General features: G+C 37.6%; 1 protein-coding gene across 4 annotated transcripts in view; it reads right to left on the reverse strand.

The window, feature by feature from the left end:
• The window catches only part of LOC139765885 (uncharacterized), a 36,118-nt gene extending 18,754 nt beyond the window's left edge, over window positions 1-17,364 (reverse strand). Inside the window, exons 1-8 of one of the 4 annotated variants that reach the window (XM_071693769.1) lie at window positions 17,247-17,364; window positions 16,085-16,263; window positions 15,832-15,959; window positions 14,073-14,155; window positions 8,925-9,057; window positions 5,074-8,594; window positions 3,020-3,079; window positions 294-447 (exon numbers count right to left, since the gene is read on the reverse strand). In XM_071693769.1, coding sequence (XP_071549870.1) covers window positions 294-447; window positions 3,020-3,079; window positions 5,074-8,594; window positions 8,925-9,057; window positions 14,073-14,155; window positions 15,832-15,959; window positions 16,085-16,263; window positions 17,247-17,337 — 4,349 coding nt within the window. In that variant the 5' untranslated portion in view covers window positions 17,338-17,364. Of the gene's footprint in view, window positions 1-293; window positions 448-3,019; window positions 3,080-5,073; window positions 8,595-8,924; window positions 9,058-14,072; window positions 14,156-15,831; window positions 15,960-16,084; window positions 16,264-17,048; window positions 17,183-17,246 lie in introns of those variants that run through there. The other 3 variants (XM_071693771.1, XM_071693772.1, XM_071693770.1) reach the window with 3 other exon arrangements.
• Between the last annotated feature and the right edge of the window lie 2,293 nt (window positions 17,365-19,657).

A 19,657-nucleotide genomic window follows, 5' to 3' on the forward strand; every position in this document is an offset into this window, starting at 1 on the left:
ATAGTTATCTTGCAGATCTGGAACCCTTAATCTCAACTCAGCAGACTGCCAAAAGAGAAGGAATTCCTGATTTCCTGAGGTAGACTTGCTAACTCGCTATAAAATATATAGTGAACATGTAATTAAACATGTTGCTGGGAACTAGTTCCATAAACGACCTACTGTCTGTATCCTATGATAGTCCAACTTTAAAACAGGGCTGCTATTTCCACTACTGAAAATTCAACAATTATACAATAAACTAACCACTAACATTAATGGCAAACCCAAAATTTACAGATAGCTTTACTCACTCCTTAAGTTCCTGAGCAAGATATGGTGCAAGAGACTGTCGCCCCGACACCAAAGGATCAAATTTCACATAGAGAGAATTTCGAACTAGATTCAACTTGTCACCCTCTGTTCCATGAGTACCCAACACATCCAAATCCTCTGGGTTGCTGAAGACTGGAAAATAGCAAAACTTTTCATAAGCTATAAATACTTTTAAATTCATACATTCGTAAAATCTGGATTACATACTTAATCTATTAATGCAGTGTAATATAAAATTGCCAATTATGATGTTATTACCAATAACAGAATCAAGATAACTACTGAATACATAATCTCAGAAAATCTACTTAAAATCATATTGCTGAGGATGTGAATCTACAACTGTCCATTTTCAGAAGAAAATTACTACAACTACTGCATTGTCTGTCTTCTGGTAACAATCACATTACTCTAAGCTGTTTGTGCATGCTGTATGAATGCATATACCATGAATATCATGAATTTGTTAAAGCAATCACCGTTCTGATATGTATGATTATCAAATGTAACTATCGACTGTAAAAACAACCTTTTGTTGAAGAAATTTTCACTCTTGCTTCCCAGTGCTCTCATCAGTTCTTTCTTGTCTCCCTTCCTCCTTCCATCTCCAGATGGACTATTCAGGCTAGAGATAACTGTACAGCAAACAAGTACTTCATTTACAGTCTAATACCCCTCCATGGCTGAAGTTGCTGTAATTTCTTTCTACCTTAGCCACACATGGGTTTCTGGCATTCAGTCCACAAAGACAAATGCTCTCCATATCGTACATAATACCCGACAAAACTTACATAGCCTGTTATTCTTAACCCAAGATTTTCCTGCATTTTGAAAAATATCATCCTGAGTACAAACAGGTAGGTAAGTACATGCATTGTACTCTGTGTCTCTCTCTAAACCCCAGCCTGGGTCCATCAAGGAACCAAACCATCAAACAGTCCTAAAGGAAAGAACAGCTAGACTGGATGAGATGGCTCCTAGATCAAGACTTCATCATGGGTATGCATGACTCATGTCATGTACTGTATTGTACTGCACTTCTGATGTTCAGAATGTAAAACAAAGGAAAATTCTGATCCAGGGATGCAAATCTATTAGAAACCATTGTAAAAAGCTTTCGTTGTTTTACATTTGAAAAAAAACATAGTAAACGATGATAAAAAAAATAACCCTTACAGAGCATTTCCTCAACCTACCAGCAGTAACAGACAAAGTAGAAAGACATAAACTGAATTGTGTAAATTCTAAAATAACAAGAGGCTACCTACTGGAACCATATCTGGAAGTGGAGAACACAGGTATTTGACAAACTGCATGATTGTTAATACACTTCATGGAAAAGTTCTGAGTTGGTCTCTGCCAGAAGCCTGTTAAGGATGAGGCACTAAAGGCTAAAAAGCGGCACTCGAGTTCACTAGTAATGGACACACTATTGCCATGGCCACACCCTCAAGGGAGTCAACTGATGGAACAGGCATCAGAGATATAGATAGACAGATAGTAGGGTGGAAAAGCTGGAGAAGAGAAGGCATTCAAGGATCTGATGTGCAAAACCTGGCCCAAGCAATAGACCACAAGGATTGAAGAGGTGGCTAGCAAGAAAGTGAGAGGCATTTACCTCACCTAAAAGCAAGAGCTTAAAGGTTTCTAACCCCTAGGGATCTTAGAGAGTTTCTCTTAAAGCACACAAGACAAACTGACCCTGGAGAAATAATCAAAATATCTATAAATGAGAAAATATCTAGGATGAAAAATGCATTACTGTAGAAGAAGAATGTCAAAAATGAAAGAAGCTGCTCATCAGTTCTTTTGTAATGCATGGAGAATACTTATGTATTATATAAGACTGAAACCTAAAAGAAAGCTTACATAAAACTCAATTTTTTCTTTTAGAATTCTGTGATCTAACAGGTATGACTAACATAACTTTACAAGGCAAGTGGAGTCAAAACTTGAGCTTACAAAATTTTCAGCCTCTAGAACTACATCTTGCTTCTAATCATAGTACAAAGTGAAAATAAGTTAAGTCTTCTATATAAATTAACATATGATGTCTTATAAAATAAACTAGTCTTCCTAAATTTTTATAAAGTCATAAATTTTTGCATGCCTTGTTCAAGTTACTAATAACCAAACGATTTATTTCTATCAATGAAATATTACTACTTCTATATCAACATTAAAAGAATGATATCTCATTATACTTTTGTGAACTTTATATGCAAATTGTTACTTTAGAGTGAGCCAAGTAAGACTCCTGGGGCAAGCAAGACCATTCTGGGGAATATCTGGGAAATATTATGTGACTTAATCATCAAATTGCAAATATTTTGAACTTCATCTTTCATGTCAATATATAAAACGGATGTGAGTATTTATTGGTGTAAACACAGATCATTCCCAAAAATGGTCTTAACTGCTCTACACTTTAATATGATTTCTAAAGATCATTTCATACAAAACCATGAATGTAAATGATTAAAGCTCTCAAGTGCTGTCAATAATTCTTCTAATCCATACCTCCTGGCTCATTGATAAAGTAACCATAAGAAGGATCAAGTGCAAACTAAAACATCAACGTACCCACTTCTCTATGGAATTATCACACACACAAACTAAAAGTAAACAGAGTACAAGAATAACCTTAAACCAGACCATCACCAATAAATCCTTTACAAATGATTTACCAGTGATAAAGACTTACTCGGATGCAAGAGTAGAGGCTGAAAGCTCTCTTCAGTATGTCCCTTTTCATCAGCACAGACTGCCAATATTACAATACATATGCAGTAAATAACAATATCACTCATGATTATTTCTATTCTATACCTAGTTGCCTTTCCTACTTTAGCAGAGTAAAATCAAGAACAACAAGGGTCTCAGCACAAATCCCATCTATCATGCTTATGTATCAAAACCAAAGGCAGCCATCCACAGCCAAGTCCCACAGACTAATCCTTGGTTTATCCTGACCACTTAAAAGGCATGCCATGGTTCAGCCCAATGACAGCACATCATCCAACACAGATGTCCATAGCACTCTGCTTCTTTCTAACCAATGCATTTTTTTCTCTATCCTGAATGTTGAGCCTTGATACTGCCAAAGTCTCCTGTAATTCATTTATCAATCATCTCCTTGGTCTCGCCCTCCTCTCTGCTTCCTCCACTTCATCCTGTCTTTCAGTCTTCAGTTTCTCCATATACCTGAATTATTTCAGTACATTCTGGTCACCCTTGTCAATCTGAGTGCACTTACTACCACCCTACATAATCAACCCATTTCATGCCAAATAATGTACTCAAACATTTAATTTCCAGCACCATAAACTTTCTTCCTTTCTTTGGAGTTCAAGACTCAAGGCACACCCATAGAAGTCGGTGACTGCTGTACCTTTGAACATACCCATTTTTGCTTCTGCAGACAGTGACTACCTTCACAAATTCCTTTTTGCACCAAAGACCTTAGCCCCACTTCAACCATATCACCCATTTCAGCAACCATGGTTTTACTCCCCACCATTTCACACACCTGGAGCACCCTACTTCTTCCTGTTTCTCTTCATTTAAAATGACACTTAAACCATCCTGTCTCACCCTCCTGGTGCACCTAAACACCTTACTTTTGTTCATATGTACTCACAACTTTCCTCTGTCATACACATTCCCAAACTCTCTCAACAATTATTTTTTCATTGAAGTATGCCATAAAAGCCATGTCATATGCAAATAACAACTGATTCACTTCCTTTCCCCTCCTACCCATAAGCACACTTCAGACTTGCCCCTTGCTCTGATGCTCTTGCACATAACTCCCTCAACAAGATTTTCTCAGGCAAACTGAATTGCTATTTCGACATCACATCTCTGATGCTTATCCACATTCAACGGGAACTACCTATCCTCCTCCCTTCCTACTTACCCTCATGCCTTACTCTTCTGTCAAATGTTGCTCAAAATGTTTAAGTAACTTATAACCACATAATATCTATCTGGGTGATGACTTCACATATCCATTCTACTTATGTGAGGTAGCTCTGTTAAATCATGTGCCTTCTCCAGATCCATAAATGCCATCATCCAGATTACTCTTTCTGTAAATAATTCTAACAAATATTCTTCAAAGCAAACCCATATTGCACAAACTTATCTATTCCTCCTAAATATGCTCCTTCCCAATCACCTGCTCTGTGTACACCACTACCTTCTCAATAACCACATTCCCATATATATCTTACCAAGAATTCTCAACTGAATATAGCTTCATATTTCAAGCAATTATTTTTGTCCCCCTTACCTTTGTAAAAGGAAACTGCAAATAGGCTCTTCTACTCAGGCACCTCATCTTGAGCCATACATACACTGAACAGCCTATCTGACCAATTAATATATTTGCCATTCCCTTTATTGAGAAAATGCAATCCTTTCCACTTCCAACAAGTTTTTCTCTCTTCATGATACCAATTGCCATGGCTTTCACTCTGCATGCCAATTTGTCCTACACAGAAAGCATTTGCCTCCCAGTAATCTAATCTATGCCATTCAGCAGTCCTTCAAATACTAACTCGATCTCTTTTTAACATCTTAAAAGTATTAATCAATCAACTCCATTGCAAGATATATAACACATATATGATGGGCCAGATTAACAAAGCCCAAATCAATAAAACATTTTTTTTCCTAATGAAACAGAAATTAACTATAAAGAATACAAATTCATAGTAAAAATAAACCAATAAAGTCTTCATAAGTTGTACTTACAATCAGTAGCACTAGTAAATTCTTCCTCAGAGTTGAAGGCACCAAGATTATCTTGCTTTCTTGCTCGACTCTTAGGTACTGGACTGAAAACATCATTCTCATCTGATCTAGTACTTGCCAGTGTTTTCACTTCCAGTTCACATTTAGAAGGGCTCACTGCAGACGAAATGCTCTTGATTTCATTTGACCTCAAAATTACCTTTTGATCTACCTTTTTAAGGCAGTCTCTTTTGATAGTTTCTTGAAACTCTGGAGTATTACTTTGAATCGACTCTGTTACCATTTTTTCCGCTTTCCTCGCACACATATCCTCAGGCATTACTTTTAACTCAGAATTGTCATAGTTGGTTTTCTCCTCAGTTTCCATGTGTATGTTAAATGTATTTTCCTTTTTGATAGGAGAGTTTTGAACTGTAGCTTTTGTTTTGAAAGGATCAAAGATGTGATCATCGAAATTACTCATCTGATAGCATCTGTCAAGAGGGGCACTATCTTTCAATACTGGTTCTTCAACTTCCCTTTGTGAAGATACTCGTGTTTCTTTTTCCTTGCATATTTCCTTCATGTCTTGTTTATTACTAGGTAGTACACCCGTCTTTGGTTTCTGACTCCATGTTTCCTCTTCATTCACAAATGAATTTTTTTTTTCCGGTGAGTTTCCAACGAAAGATTTTGTAGCAAATGGATCACAGTTCTGATCACCCAATTTACTCAGACAATCATTTTGATGACATTTTTGGGAAGGGAGACGTTTTACTGCTGTATCCATTACTCCTTTTTGCAATGGCAGGGTTTCTTTCTCCTTGCACATTACCTGTTTCTCGTGTTTCTTTTTGGGTTTTAAAACTGTCTTTGGCTTACGACTCTGTTCCTTCTTCTTATCAACATCTGAAGGTTCTTTTTTGTTAGTACAATTTTCTGTAGCAGCTTTTGTAGAGAATGTATCAAAATTAGGGTCTATTCCACTGTTTTCTTGAGAAACTGGACGTTCTTCAACTGGCTTTCTTACTTTCTTTGACTTCTTGACAGACTTTTTCCCTGGTATTACATCTGACATGGGGTCATCATGGATGGTTTTCTCATTTGATTCCACCTGTGTATTAACTGCATTTTCCTTTCTGACAGGAGAGTTTTGAACGGAAGCTTTTGTTTTGAAAGGATCAAAGTTGGAATCATCCAACTTACTCAAGAAATCCATATGACTGTAATTTTTGGGAGGGGAATCATCTATCACAGATTCTGTTGACATTTCCTTCAGTGAAGAATCTTCTCTTTTCTTGGAATCAAACTCTAAGTTTACTCTCTTCTCAGGCGTAACAATTAATTTTGGTTTCTGACTCTGTGTTTCCTTTTCATTCACAAATAAAAATTCCTTTTTCTCAGGAGAGTTTGTAGCACTAGATTTTGTAGTATACTGATCATCTAACTTATCCTGGAAATCTATCTGACAGCCTTTAAGAGAAAATATTTCTTTCCCTGCAATTTCTGTTACTTCTCCATCTGATAATGATGGTGTCTCTCTCCCAGCAAGGATCACCTCCATCTCTAAAGAATTATTAGGCATCCCTTCTTCATTTGTAAGTGCACAATCCTTTTTGATGGGAGAGTTTACAAAAGACCTTGCAGAGAATGGATCAAATTTTGGATCATCCAACTTGCTTGGGAAATTAATCTTACAGCTTTTCTGAAAAGAATTATCTTCCTTCAGTTCTGGTACTTCCTCTAATGATAATGAAGTTTCTATCTTTTCATGCACTATCCCCATCTCTTGTTTTATACAATCCCTTCTGTCTAGAGGATTAACAACTGCAAATGTAGTACAATCACTGAAATCAGCAACATTCAACTTATCTACAAAATCCATCTGATCACCTTTCTGAAGATGGGGAATTTCATATTCCATAGGTACACAGACACTTTTTTTCTTTGATGACAGTGGAGACATTTCTTTCTTCTTGAGCACTTCATCTCTCTTCGGTGTTTGACACTGTGGTTCTTCCTTAGTTATACTCTTAAAATTCTCTTTGTCTGGAAAATTTACAATGGAAGATTTAGTGGATAGTGGATTGAAATCTGGATCATCTTTCTTTTCTAATAAAGCCATCTGACAGACTTTTTGATGTGGAACATTATGTTCCAAAGTTTCTTCATGCCTTTCGTTCTCTGATGATACCGGTGAAATTTCTTTCTTAGGCATTATATTTATCTCTGGTTTCTGACAGTGTGTCCTCTCATCAATGACAGTAGTTAAACTGATCATGCTCTTGAATGATTTATCATCAGGTGACTCAATAACAGATTCTGAAATATATATGTCATCCACTTTGTCCTGTAAGTTTACATCAGACTCAGTTGTGAAGCAGTACGAAAGAGGATTATTCAAAATATACCCAAAATCATCTATACCTTGTTGTGGGAACGAATCTTTCCTCATTTCTTTTAACAATTCTTTCCCTAAGGAGTTGCCTTTACTATCATTACTTTTGGGTATCATCAAAGATGGGTCCTCCCATATTTCTCCCTCAAATGTTGAGTGTGTAGTGTAAGACTTATCTTGTTTGTCAAAGGAGTGTGAAACAGAGGATTTGGCTGAGGTGACATTTAATTTAGGATCCTCTTCCTTCTCAAGAAAAGTCTTCTCTCCTTTCACAGAAGTCTCCCTCTCCAGACTAGTGTCTTCCATCTCCAAGGAAGTCTTTTCCTCCTGTGAAGGGTCATCTTTCCCTGAAGCAGTAACTTCCTTTTCTAAAGCACTGTCCTCCCTCTCTGAAGCAGTGTCTTCCTTCTCTGAATTAGTGTCCTTTTTCAAAACATCAACTTCACTCTCTACAATACTGCCATTCCCCTTAGCAAAAGAATTTTTACTTTCCACAACAGCATCATTGTTCTCCAAAAGAGAATCTCCCTTTTCCATAATCTTGTCTTTTTTCTCTGGTTCAGTTCCTTCCTTCTGTAAAACAGTTTCTTTTGCTTCATTAATTACTAATGGCACTATTATCTCACTAGAAGTCTCACTCTCAGTTATAAAGATAGCATCTTTTTTGTTGGACGAGATTACAAAGTTTGTTTTCTCTGTAAATGGATCAAAGCAAGTATTATCTAGCTCATTCAGAGGACTTACATTTTCTTTTAGTTCATCAGTCTCTTCCTTTCCTGTACATACCATAGCTTCTTTCTTTTCTCCTGGCTCCTTTATTGGTTTCTCACAAGCTAACCCCACAATTACAGACTGAGCACAATGTGAGCAGTCCTTATCACACAGTACACTGCATGTACATTTATTCCTTTCTGAAAGAATTTCACTATCATCTTTGGATGATGCAGTAGATTGATCATTTATTTTGGTTGCCATACTTATATTTTCTTCATGTACCTTTCTGCTATGAGGAGAAAATCTTACAATGTCTCCTATCACATCATTAGCATCATGGAAATCTTCCTCTAATGCAGGTTCATCAGTTTCAGCAATCTTCATGTTTTCAAAGCTGTTTAAGAGAGAGTTCTCAAACACATTATCTGACCTGTAATAAGAAACAAAAACCCAAAATTTACAATACATTTGTCATATTTTCCACAACCTGAAACATTACCTTGAAGCAAGATTTCAAGGAAATTATCAAAGTGCAGCTAATATTTCACTCAGACATTATCACAACATAGCTAAAATGTACATACAATTACCACTGTAACCTACTCTCTATTTTCTAATAATGTCCGCTGATCATCTTTTCAACTCGCATGCATATAATTGTGTATGTCCCTCTTTTTATTCCAGGTATTCCAAGTCACCAGTCCTTTTCAGCACAACTCCACAAGATGCTCTCCATTTCCATTCATAATAATCAACTTACCTATCTGGTGTACAATTAGCTGAACAAGTGACACTGAGTACAGTTGAGTTGATCACTGGTGTACCAGATGTCACCTTTTGAATGAAAGTTTTCTCATTCTCCTCCAACTCCTCTGCACTCTCATATTCTGATTCTAGAAAGGAAAATATTGTCAAAATAATTATCCCATTTCCATTACTTCCTTCTTTCAAGTAAAATGAAACCCACAGCAAACACAGGTCTAGAAGGTTCAACTCTCCCTACACTAATGACACTGAAAACACCTCAGTAAAATATTACGTCTTTGTACAGCTCAGGCATTGATATTGGACTGTAGTGAACAGAAAATTCTCATCAAATTATAAAATACATTACGTTGTGAGGGTTATGAATGACAAGATGTTTCATAGAATTTGGTTCCACTGGAATACAGGATATTCAAACACTGAAGAGGATGATCTAAACAAATTTATCACCAGCTCAAAGGATGCAACAAGAGAAGTTCTGTTATAAGTAAGAAGCTCAGATCTAAAAGTTAAAAAAAGGAAATCTATGAACGAATACTAAGGAACAGAGTCTAAGACAGAGTTAAAAGAAAACAACATACTTTACAAATCATCCTTCAAGAGACCTGATGGCCTATAGAGCATTAAAAAAAGAATGAGGGGTCAGGAATACTTTTACTCAAATATGGAAAAGGATCTGCATGAACCTTGTTCATGAGATAAGACTAGTACCATGTTCTCCATGAGAAACAGAATCCCACACCCTGGATTTCGGGAATCTTGAGAGATTTAAGAACCATGGAGCCAACAGCTCCTTTCCATTCACATGTAAGTATTCTGAGTGCTCTTCCAAACCTTCCGAGTTACATGACCTACAGGAGAATGGAAGCCATACCTATGACTTGAGGCATTCATCCAACCATCCAAAAAGTTGAAGGAGCCAACCAAGGTACAGGCCTTGGAAAGTCCTTGTATCTGTCTGTTCACCAGACTGGGAGTAAAGAGGTTCATGGGATATGGATATCTGCAAACATCTGTTCAAAGATGGTAGGCACTTGGCTTACTCAGGACACTTTTTGGCCTGCAACTTCATCTTGTACCGTGCTGTAAAATTTAACTTTCTCTACAGCTGCTTTACTTGACAATGAGAAAATATAGCCAGGCTTCAGAATGTTAAAACAACATTGCATGATCCAAAACCTTTTCTATCAGAAGACATAAGGATCCTGTCCAAGTGTACCACTCTATTCTGAGCCAATGAAAATTCTGACAGGAATAATGCAAGACTTTTCCTGGTTGATAAAACCTTTTTTCAAGGTAATTATCAAAAAGAATATCATCCAAGAACTCAAAAATTGTGGCCTCTGAGGAGATGGGTCTTTGGATCAGAAAGACTATCAATTCCATTGTGAAAATAACCTGTGAAACAATGCACAGCCCAGAAGACATCACTTGAAGTGCTCCATTAGTCACTATACTGAAAGACAAACTTCTCATTCTGTGGAAAATAATGAGCCAGTAGGCATCCAACTGGTCTGAGCTGATTGCCTAATTCTTTAGCTTTAAGGACTAACAAACTTTCAGTAGAGAAGTCATTCTGAATTTGTGCTTTTTGATGCTGGTATCTAGCAAGGGCAGATCCAAAATTATCCTCCACCCCCTTGAGTCTGTTTTGATGACTGAAGGTGCTGATGAAAACCGGTCCCTTAGCAGGCTCTTTTACAATGCAAATATTTTCTGCACATATTTCTTTAAAGAATGAGTGACGACTATCACAAATTTCTTTTTGATAGGGGCAGTTGACAATCCAATTCCAGCCTAAGCCCTTTCACAACACAGATACACCGATATGATGAATTTTCAAAAGTCTTTAAGTTCTGGATACGCCCCTAACCTATAAGGAGTTATTTGACTGGAATCTTACTGGTACCCACAACAGGCTGACTAGATGATATTGATGCCCTTCACAGGCTGACTAGGTGATATTGATGCCCTTCACAAGCTGACTAGATGATACTCCTCTACTTCTAGTGGTAATGGAGAAATGTTGAATGTTGCTTTTCCACACCCTGGATTCCAGACCTCTGTGACTCATCTCGTCCATGTTTTGGTTGCATAGGCCAGGGTGGGAAGGACTAGACTATCCCTCAATGCTTTCTTTACTTTCACACTTACCCTACCCTTCATTACTCTATTAAGAAATACAATGATTCTTCAACTCTGTACTCCTCTCTCCCTTATCTCTCCCTCTGTATCACAAAACTTACCCATGATAGCTCCCAAATTCGTATACTCTGTCACCTTTTCCAGTCTTTCTTTCCCCCCATATCTATAACACAGTTTAGTACACTCTTCTCTCACTGTCTAGGGCTTTGCAAAATCTATACTTTCACTGTTTCCTTTTAACTCTCCTCACACCACATATTGTCCTTAAACACTTCATTTTCAACTCATAAACTTCTCCCATACATTCTCGTCTATAGCCTCATTTCTATACAACATTGTTGGGAATCATATACCTTCCAACATGCCAATTTTCGCCTTTCCAGTTAGAGACCTCTATTTCCACACACTCCTCAATGCTTCCAGAACCTTTGTCCACTATTCCATCCTACGACCTACCTCCACTTCCATGGTTCTATTTGCTGCCATGTCCACTTCCAGGTATCTAAAACACCAATTCCTCTAGTTTTCTCCACAGCTAAACCAAATAACTGATTCTATTCATATTTGCTCTCAAATTTCTCCTTCCACACACTCTCCCAGACTTATCCACCAACTTTTCCAGAGCCACCAGCATTGTATCATCAGCAAACAACAACTGGGTAGGAAGTAGGGATGATTAGTGATGGCTGCATAGTAAGCTAGCACTTCATTGGTTAAGTTATCTTTCACCTCACATAACAATGCATGGACTGCTGGCACTCTATCCACAAACATAAAATCTCTCATCACACATAACACCTGACAATACTCAACTCACACAACTCATTCTTCATAACTATAAGATCTTTAATGCGGTGAGCACTCCGTATTAGTAGTCAGCAGGAACATTTGGTTAGAGCCTCTGCAAATACTGCAAAAGTGTTGCTCTCTGCCAGTGGCCTGTTAAGAGTGAGGCACTAAAGACTAAGAAGCAGTACCAGAGTTCACTAGTTATGGTCTTTAATGCTGTGCCCAACCCCTTGGGGAAGTTCCAGGTGAGAAAACACATCAGAGATTTAAAGATAGAGTGCTATGAGCTAGTCCTGCCTTTTGGCAAAACTGTAGGAGTAATAGATAAAAGGAGTAGGTAGGAACATTAGACAGGAACATTGGATGGAAATATTTGGCAGTAGTAACTGGTAGGAACACTGGGTGGAAGTAACAAGTTGGAACCATAGGTAGATACATCATGTAGAAGTAGCCAGTAGGAACATTTGGCAGGAGCTTCAGAAAACACTGCAGTAGAGTTGCCCTCTGCCAGTAGCCTATTAAGGGTGAGACACCAAAGGCTAAAAAGTAGCACTGGAGTTCACTCTTTTGCCATGGCCAACCAACTGAGGAAACACCTGAAGGGAGCAAGTATCTGAGATATAGATAGAATAATTTACTCACTTTCCTAATAAAATATTACTCAAACCATATTGCTCAGAAAATGAAACATGGAACAAAAAAGCTTAATGTAAAAAAAGAGCTTACTTGGCAAGACAGATGTAAGTGTTCAATAGTTTAAACAAGAAATGATCTTTTCTCCTAATACATAACTGCTTCTACTGTCTTAGCAAAGAAGAACCAGGAACAATCTAACATCGGCTTTATTTGCACAAATTCACCATATCTTACAAATCATAATATGGTACAACTATGCTGACTTTTATCCACATCGAAAAACTGTCTTTTTTTTTTTCTTTTTTTTTTTTTATACTTTGTCGCAGTCTCCCGCGTTTGCGAGGTAGCGCAAGGAAACAGACGAAAGAAATGGCCCAACCCACCCCCATACACATGTATATACATACGTCCACACACGCAAATATACATACCTACACAGATTTCCATGGTTTACCCCAGACGCTTCACATGCCTTGATTCAATCCACTGACAGCACGTCAACCCCGGTATACCACATCACTCCAATTCACTCTATTCCTTGCCCTCCTTTCACCCTCCTGCATGTTCAGGCCCCGATCACACAAAATCTTTTTCACTCCATCTTTCCACCTCCAATTTGGTCTCCCTCTTCTCCTCGTTCCCTCCACCTCCGACACATATATCCTCTTGGTCAATCTTTCCTCACTCATTCTCTCCATGTGCCCAAACCACTTCAAAACACCCTCTTCTGCTCTCTCAACCACGCTCTTTTTATTTCCACACATCTCTCTTACCCTTACGTTACTCACTCGATCAAACCACCTCACACCACACATTGTCCTCAAACATCTCATTTCCAGCACATCCATCCTCCTGCACACAACTCTATCCATAGCCCACGCCTCGCAACCATACAACACTGTTGGAACCACTATTCCTTCAAACATACACATTTTTGCTTTCCGAGATAATGTTCTCGACTTCCACACATTCTTCAAGGCTCCCAGAATTTTCGCCCCCTCCCCCACCCTATGATCCACTTCCGCTTCCATGGTTCCATCCGCTGCCAGATCCACTCCCAGATATCTAAAACACTTCACTTCCTCCAGTTTTTCTCCATTCAAACTCACCTCCCAATTGACTTGACCCTCAACCCTACTGTACCTAATAACCTTGCTCTTATTCACATTTACTCTTAACTTTCTTCTTCCACACACTTTACCAAACTCAGTCACCAGCTTCTGCAGTTTCTCACATGAATCAGCCACCAGCGCTGTATCATCAGCGAACAACAACTGACTCACTTCCCAAGCTCTCTCATCCCCAACAGACTTCATACTTGCCCCTCTTTCCAAAACTCTTGCATTTACCTCCCTAACAACCCCATCCATAAACAAATTAAACAACCATGGAGACATCACACACCCCTGCCGCAAACCTACATTCACTGAGAACCAATCACTTTCCTCTCTTCCTACACGTACACATGCCTTACATCCTCGATAAAAACTTTTCACTGCTTCACTGTCTAACCAAGACTTTTCACATGAAAACCTGTTCATAAAAGTACCTATCACAATTCTTATTTACATACCAGAGTCTCCTAGGCTTACTCCTGAAACCTCTCGAAATTTTTCAACATCCTTATGAAGGGGAATATCTACTGCCAATTCAGGTCTGAAAAAAGTTGCACTTTTAGTTCATGTATCTATATACTGCATTCTACATGAAAAAAAAAGTTAAACAATACAATCTAAAATTAATTCTATAGTTGCAAATTTTGACTAGTTAAAAGAAAATACAGCCACTAACTACGGGAATTAACTTTCCTCTGGTGACTTGCTTATCCTCCAATAACTGACATTCAACTTCTCATGAATATTTTACCATAATTTTCTTTTCATTCTGTAAATGTTTAAAATGCAGTGGAAACCCTGTTGCAAACATATTTCTTGCAGGCTGTTGATCTTTGTGACTTTTTGACCTGTTGATAATTCACAAGTAATCCTGCTGCAAACATATCAAGCAGTATTACTTTGACTCTCTAACTTTCTTACCCGAGCTGAAAATAAATCAGTGATCTAATAATTTCAATGGCAAAATTCAACAGGATATTGAAAAAAACGTATGAAAAGCCAAGTGAGGAAATATGCATCAACTTTAAGCTAGACAGATACAAGTGAGGCAATATTCATCACTTTTAAGCCTGACCTTTGGTTCAATACCTTGTGATCAATTAATCATACAATTTCATCAAAATCTATCAGATTCTAGAGAAATCAGTAAGTCTAACAAGCAGATACAAAAATTAGAACTTTTATGGATGGACAGAAAGATGTTATTTACATCCATCTTTGAGCATGAGTTTATAAGTAACTTAACTCTACCTGGGTATTAGACCACATAACTCTCCCATTCACTTGAAGGTGTTGAGGTCTTGTTCACATGCTTCACATCAGAGACATCATCAACACTATCGACATCAATGTATCACTGAATTCCTCTTTCAATGCTACATTGATATAGATCGGATATTGATACAACACATCTGTGCTGATATGTACTGTTTCACAGAGCTTAATTTTCATTTTTCTCTTCACAGAGAAATAATTTTACATAATTTTAAGTGGGAAACAGCAATCTAGTTTGAAAAATAGTGTAAAGCTAACAAAAAGCACTTTAAGGGGTAAAGCTCAGTTAACATTAAAACATACATGTAAGAAAAATCTACATATATGCATGCAGTGCACACACACACTGTAAGGCTGTGGACAAACATAACTTCAATCTAGACTGAATTCTAACGCAGAACCAAGCCATGTTACACGTGAAAATCCAGCCACACTGTTAACTGAAGAAAAAGGCCAGTATACAGTACCATTACAAGAATAAACATGGTATGATACATATAGATATGTAGAAATTGTGTTTTTATATGAGGCCTTCATGAGAAAAAACATGCCATCTTAATCTTTGCATACAAGGTTTTTTCTAGGTCTTCCTAATGCTACCTCACAAATGTGGGAAACTGCAAACAAAAAGATCTCCAGATTTAAGCATCTGATCCATCCTATGTAAATGAAAACAGTTAAAGCATATCAAAACATAAATCCAAGTACAAATATACAAATATGTGTACAGTACCTATGAATGTGTAATTAAATAATTGTGTAGAATAAGTGTGATAAATATGTATAGAGTACCCATCGCATAAAGAAATGCTTCATTTTGCTTGTACCTCTGGAATGGTAAAACTATCATTGCTTACAAAAATCCATGAAGAATTCAGGATACATACCATATATCTAACAAAAAGGAAAAGACTGTCTTTACATGTTTTACTTGAAACTTACCTCATTTCCCTGGAAATTCTGCTATCTTCATTGACTTCTTCAAATTTCTGCTGTGATGTATGATTGATGTGGGTGAAAACACCTGTACCCATATGCCAGGCTTCATCTTCATGCTGTTGACAAGCTCCCTAAAATCAAGAGGGTGTGGTGAATTATTGTTAAAATAAGAATTTCTTAAATTGGCATAATTTCTGACTGACTGACCACATTACCATGAATGCTATAATTGTTTAAAAAAATTTTTGTATCTTACCTTTATATCTTTCTCGAATGTTCTACCCTCTGAAGGGCAATTTGCTATATCCTTTAGAGGTGAACGCTGACCTATGGCGGGTAAGTGGAGTGAAGTATTTTTTCCAAACGATCCTTGATGCTTTACAGGTGAACCTAGATTCTTTTCTGGCTGCACATTTTCATCCATATTTGACAGCACTTAAAAAGAAAAAAAATGAGAACAATGACTGGCTGCTCTAGAAATTTAAGTTTTACAAACCAACAAATATATTTTTCCAGGATCATATCCTACAAGCCTTTAGACAATTCCTAGGATTCCTAATGATAAGGAATTTCTTAACTGCTTCTTAATTAGTTTGATTGTTTCAAAATGGCAAATGGTAAAAGCTCTCCAACAACTCATACTAGGCCTAGTGAAATGAAAATTCATCTTATTGCATATCAAAATGGTATTTGGGTAAATTTCTAATCTAGCCATGCACTGAAACTAGCCATGAATATCAAGTGATTTTGTTGCACAATGCTCAAGTTGCATTTACAGAATTTAATAAGAAGCATTATCCATAGCATTAAAGTTTACTGTGACATTAGGTAAGCTATCAGTGGTAAGGATCACACTAAGGATAGTCTGCAGTGTAAACAAGAGGAAATTAATATCATGTTTACATAGAACACTCAGAAATTACTTGGAAATTTTTGTCCGTACAGAGACTAATAAAATACCAGAGGTATCTCCCGAAGGAGGAACTTTTGTTCATTATGGATGCAATCCTTCGGAAAAACACTGGATAATCCTTGGACTGACGAAACCGGAGAAAGAGAGCTTGGTAATGAAATATCCATCACCTAAGTTGTATGCAAACTACTTAATGCAGTAATAATGAAGATCTGACGGAGAGAATCTAGCATACAGTAAGCCTCCCACATCAATATAATCCAGTTCTCGTTGCCACTTCAGTTACATTACAGCGTAAAAGCTTTACCTTAATTTCACCCATGACAGCAGGGAAAAGAAAAGGTAAATGTAGTCTAAAGTGTCTGTGTATTGACATTTCAAATTGTAAACATCTCCATCTGTTGATATTAGTAGCTATATATATCTCTGAAGCTACACTAAATAGCCCTACAAATGACAATTTCTTTCTTCGTGCACTGTTTAGTACCACTGAACAACAACCTACCTACTAAAAAGGCACAATATAACAAATAAATCCACAGTAATTCTTGAGGAGTACTTCTGCACTTTGAATTTAAACCTATGCCAACGCGCATGCGCAGGATTTAAATGGCAAATTCTCGCTACTAAAGATGGCAAGATGAGAGTTTCTCTTGTGATGCCTTGATGGCAGCTCACAATTTGTCAAGCTAACTTATTGCAGAAATCTGAGATACCCTCATTTTCTGTGTACAAATATAAACATTAGATTCACCATAAAAAAAACTATCTGAATGACTATTTTTCAAAAATATGTGTAAAAGAACCTCAAGCCGATCACTACTTCTGGGATAGTTTATACACTAACCACGAGAGGACTCTAGCATTTATGTTTCCTGTCTTAACGTCTTGCTCGAATTATATTTCTTCATATTTACAATATTCGGAAGAAAACGAGTTTGAGATCTACGACATTAAAGAGAAAAAATCTGTGGAAAATCTGATTAAAATGCCTGTTATTTTTTTTATCTAGATTTTATGAATGAATGATATTCAGAAAGCTGTAGTGCAAGAAGCTATAGTTTTGTTCGACGTTGCGATGCAACAGTAATAGATATTTTTAACACACGTATGTCTAACGTGTTCCCTAGTTTTATATTTAATGATAAACAAGGAATCGATAGCTACTAAATCCAGTAACATGCATATATACACAGATGGGACCCCATCCGTGCAGAACTCTGAGATGGTATGACTTAGTAGCAAAGGTGACGAAGACCAATTCTCATATGGAGTACGAATTGATGAACGCAAGGATAAATGTATTCAGAATTACGTCTGTTCCATGACTGATGCATCTCATTGAGGATTAACATTCCAGAAATATGGTCAGCCTTCGAAGAAATAAGCATACAGTCTCGGGACAAGAAACAAAAATTGTCATGTCCACTCTAAAGCCTTCACTGCCTTCCTAACATATACAATGATATGCCTCCCCTTTAGATCACAAAACTCGAGTATTATTGGTACCAAAGAATTACCAACCCAAATTCCTTCGTAGAACTACCAGAGATAAAGAGGGTAATTAGAAAACAACAGCACCTATAACGGTAGCATTCATCAGAAAAATACTGAGGGTCATATAGTAGTACTGCACAAAAGGTATGTAGGTCTTTAAAAGAATAATCGACAAGTATGCCGCAGTTCCATAATCAGAGTATTTTTTCCCTATACTTACAATTTTTTTTTTTTTTTTTTTTTTGCCCCGTCGCTGCCTCCCGCGTTTGCGAGGTAGCGCAAGGAAACAGACGAAAGAAATGGCCCAACCCACCCCCATACACATGTATATACATACGTCCACACACGCAAATATACATATCTACACAGCTTTCCATGGTTTACCCCAGACGCTTCACATGCCCCGATTCAATCCACTGACAGCACGTCAACCCCGGTATACCACATCGCTCCAATTCACTCTATTCCTTGCCCTCCTTTCACCCTCCTGCATGTTCAGGAGGGTGAATTACAATTATCTTTACAATATGTCTTATCTAGTTATATCTTTTTTCCTGTACTCCGGGTGGCAGAAGAGGCAGAGACGGCCACATACTGCCCGAGGGCCCGGTGTATAGTCAGCATAAGTACTGCTTCCGAGAGGTTAAGAGTACTAACGCTGTAGCAGATCACTACAGAAATGAAATTACTGAATAGTTTCATATGCAGGACTTCCCGAAAGTGACAGCAACTATTTAAAAGCGAACTCTTTTGCCGAACATCCTAGTCATAGTGAGTCTTATCTACTACTGCAAGCTAATAGAAGCAGTGTGCTTTGTTATCGCCTGCTCAATAAGTTGTCTTCCAAGATTTCAAAGATTCAAGTGTTTGTTTATCAAATGACTATTTGCCATTCAAAGCTTAAGTGAGGCCGCAGTAACAATGAACCTTGAAAGGTGGCTTTTGTTGATCTTAAAGTCATGCTTCAGTAATTAAACTTTGGACCCTCCCATTGATCAAGAGATATATTCATAATCTGAAGTTTTTAGGTCTCCTTTAAATGAGTGAAGTGAATTTAGCGTAGTCTATTGGGCTAGGGTGGCGTCAAGGCGGACATCAAAGCCAACCTGGGGTAGCATATATATCCTCACCTGGTTGCATAAAAGTTAAGGACAATCTCACAAATGAGTAAATGCTTGAAAGTTTTTTTTTTTTTTTTTTTTAGACATCATCGCCATTTCCCGCATTAGCGAGGTAACGTCAAGGACAGATGACTGAGCTTCAGGGAAAAATCCTCTCTTGACCAGCGTCTCTGTTCCTTCTTTTGGAAAAACGATACAGGAAGGGAGGACTTCAGCCCTCTGCTCCAACCCCTTTTAGTCGCCCTCTGCAACACTCTGGGAAAACACGCTGGGAATACGTTGAAAGTATATATATATA

This window comes from Panulirus ornatus, chromosome 56 (genome assembly GCF_036320965.1).
Source record: "Panulirus ornatus isolate Po-2019 chromosome 56, ASM3632096v1, whole genome shotgun sequence".
Classification (NCBI taxonomy): Eukaryota; Metazoa; Arthropoda; class Malacostraca; order Decapoda; family Palinuridae; genus Panulirus; species Panulirus ornatus.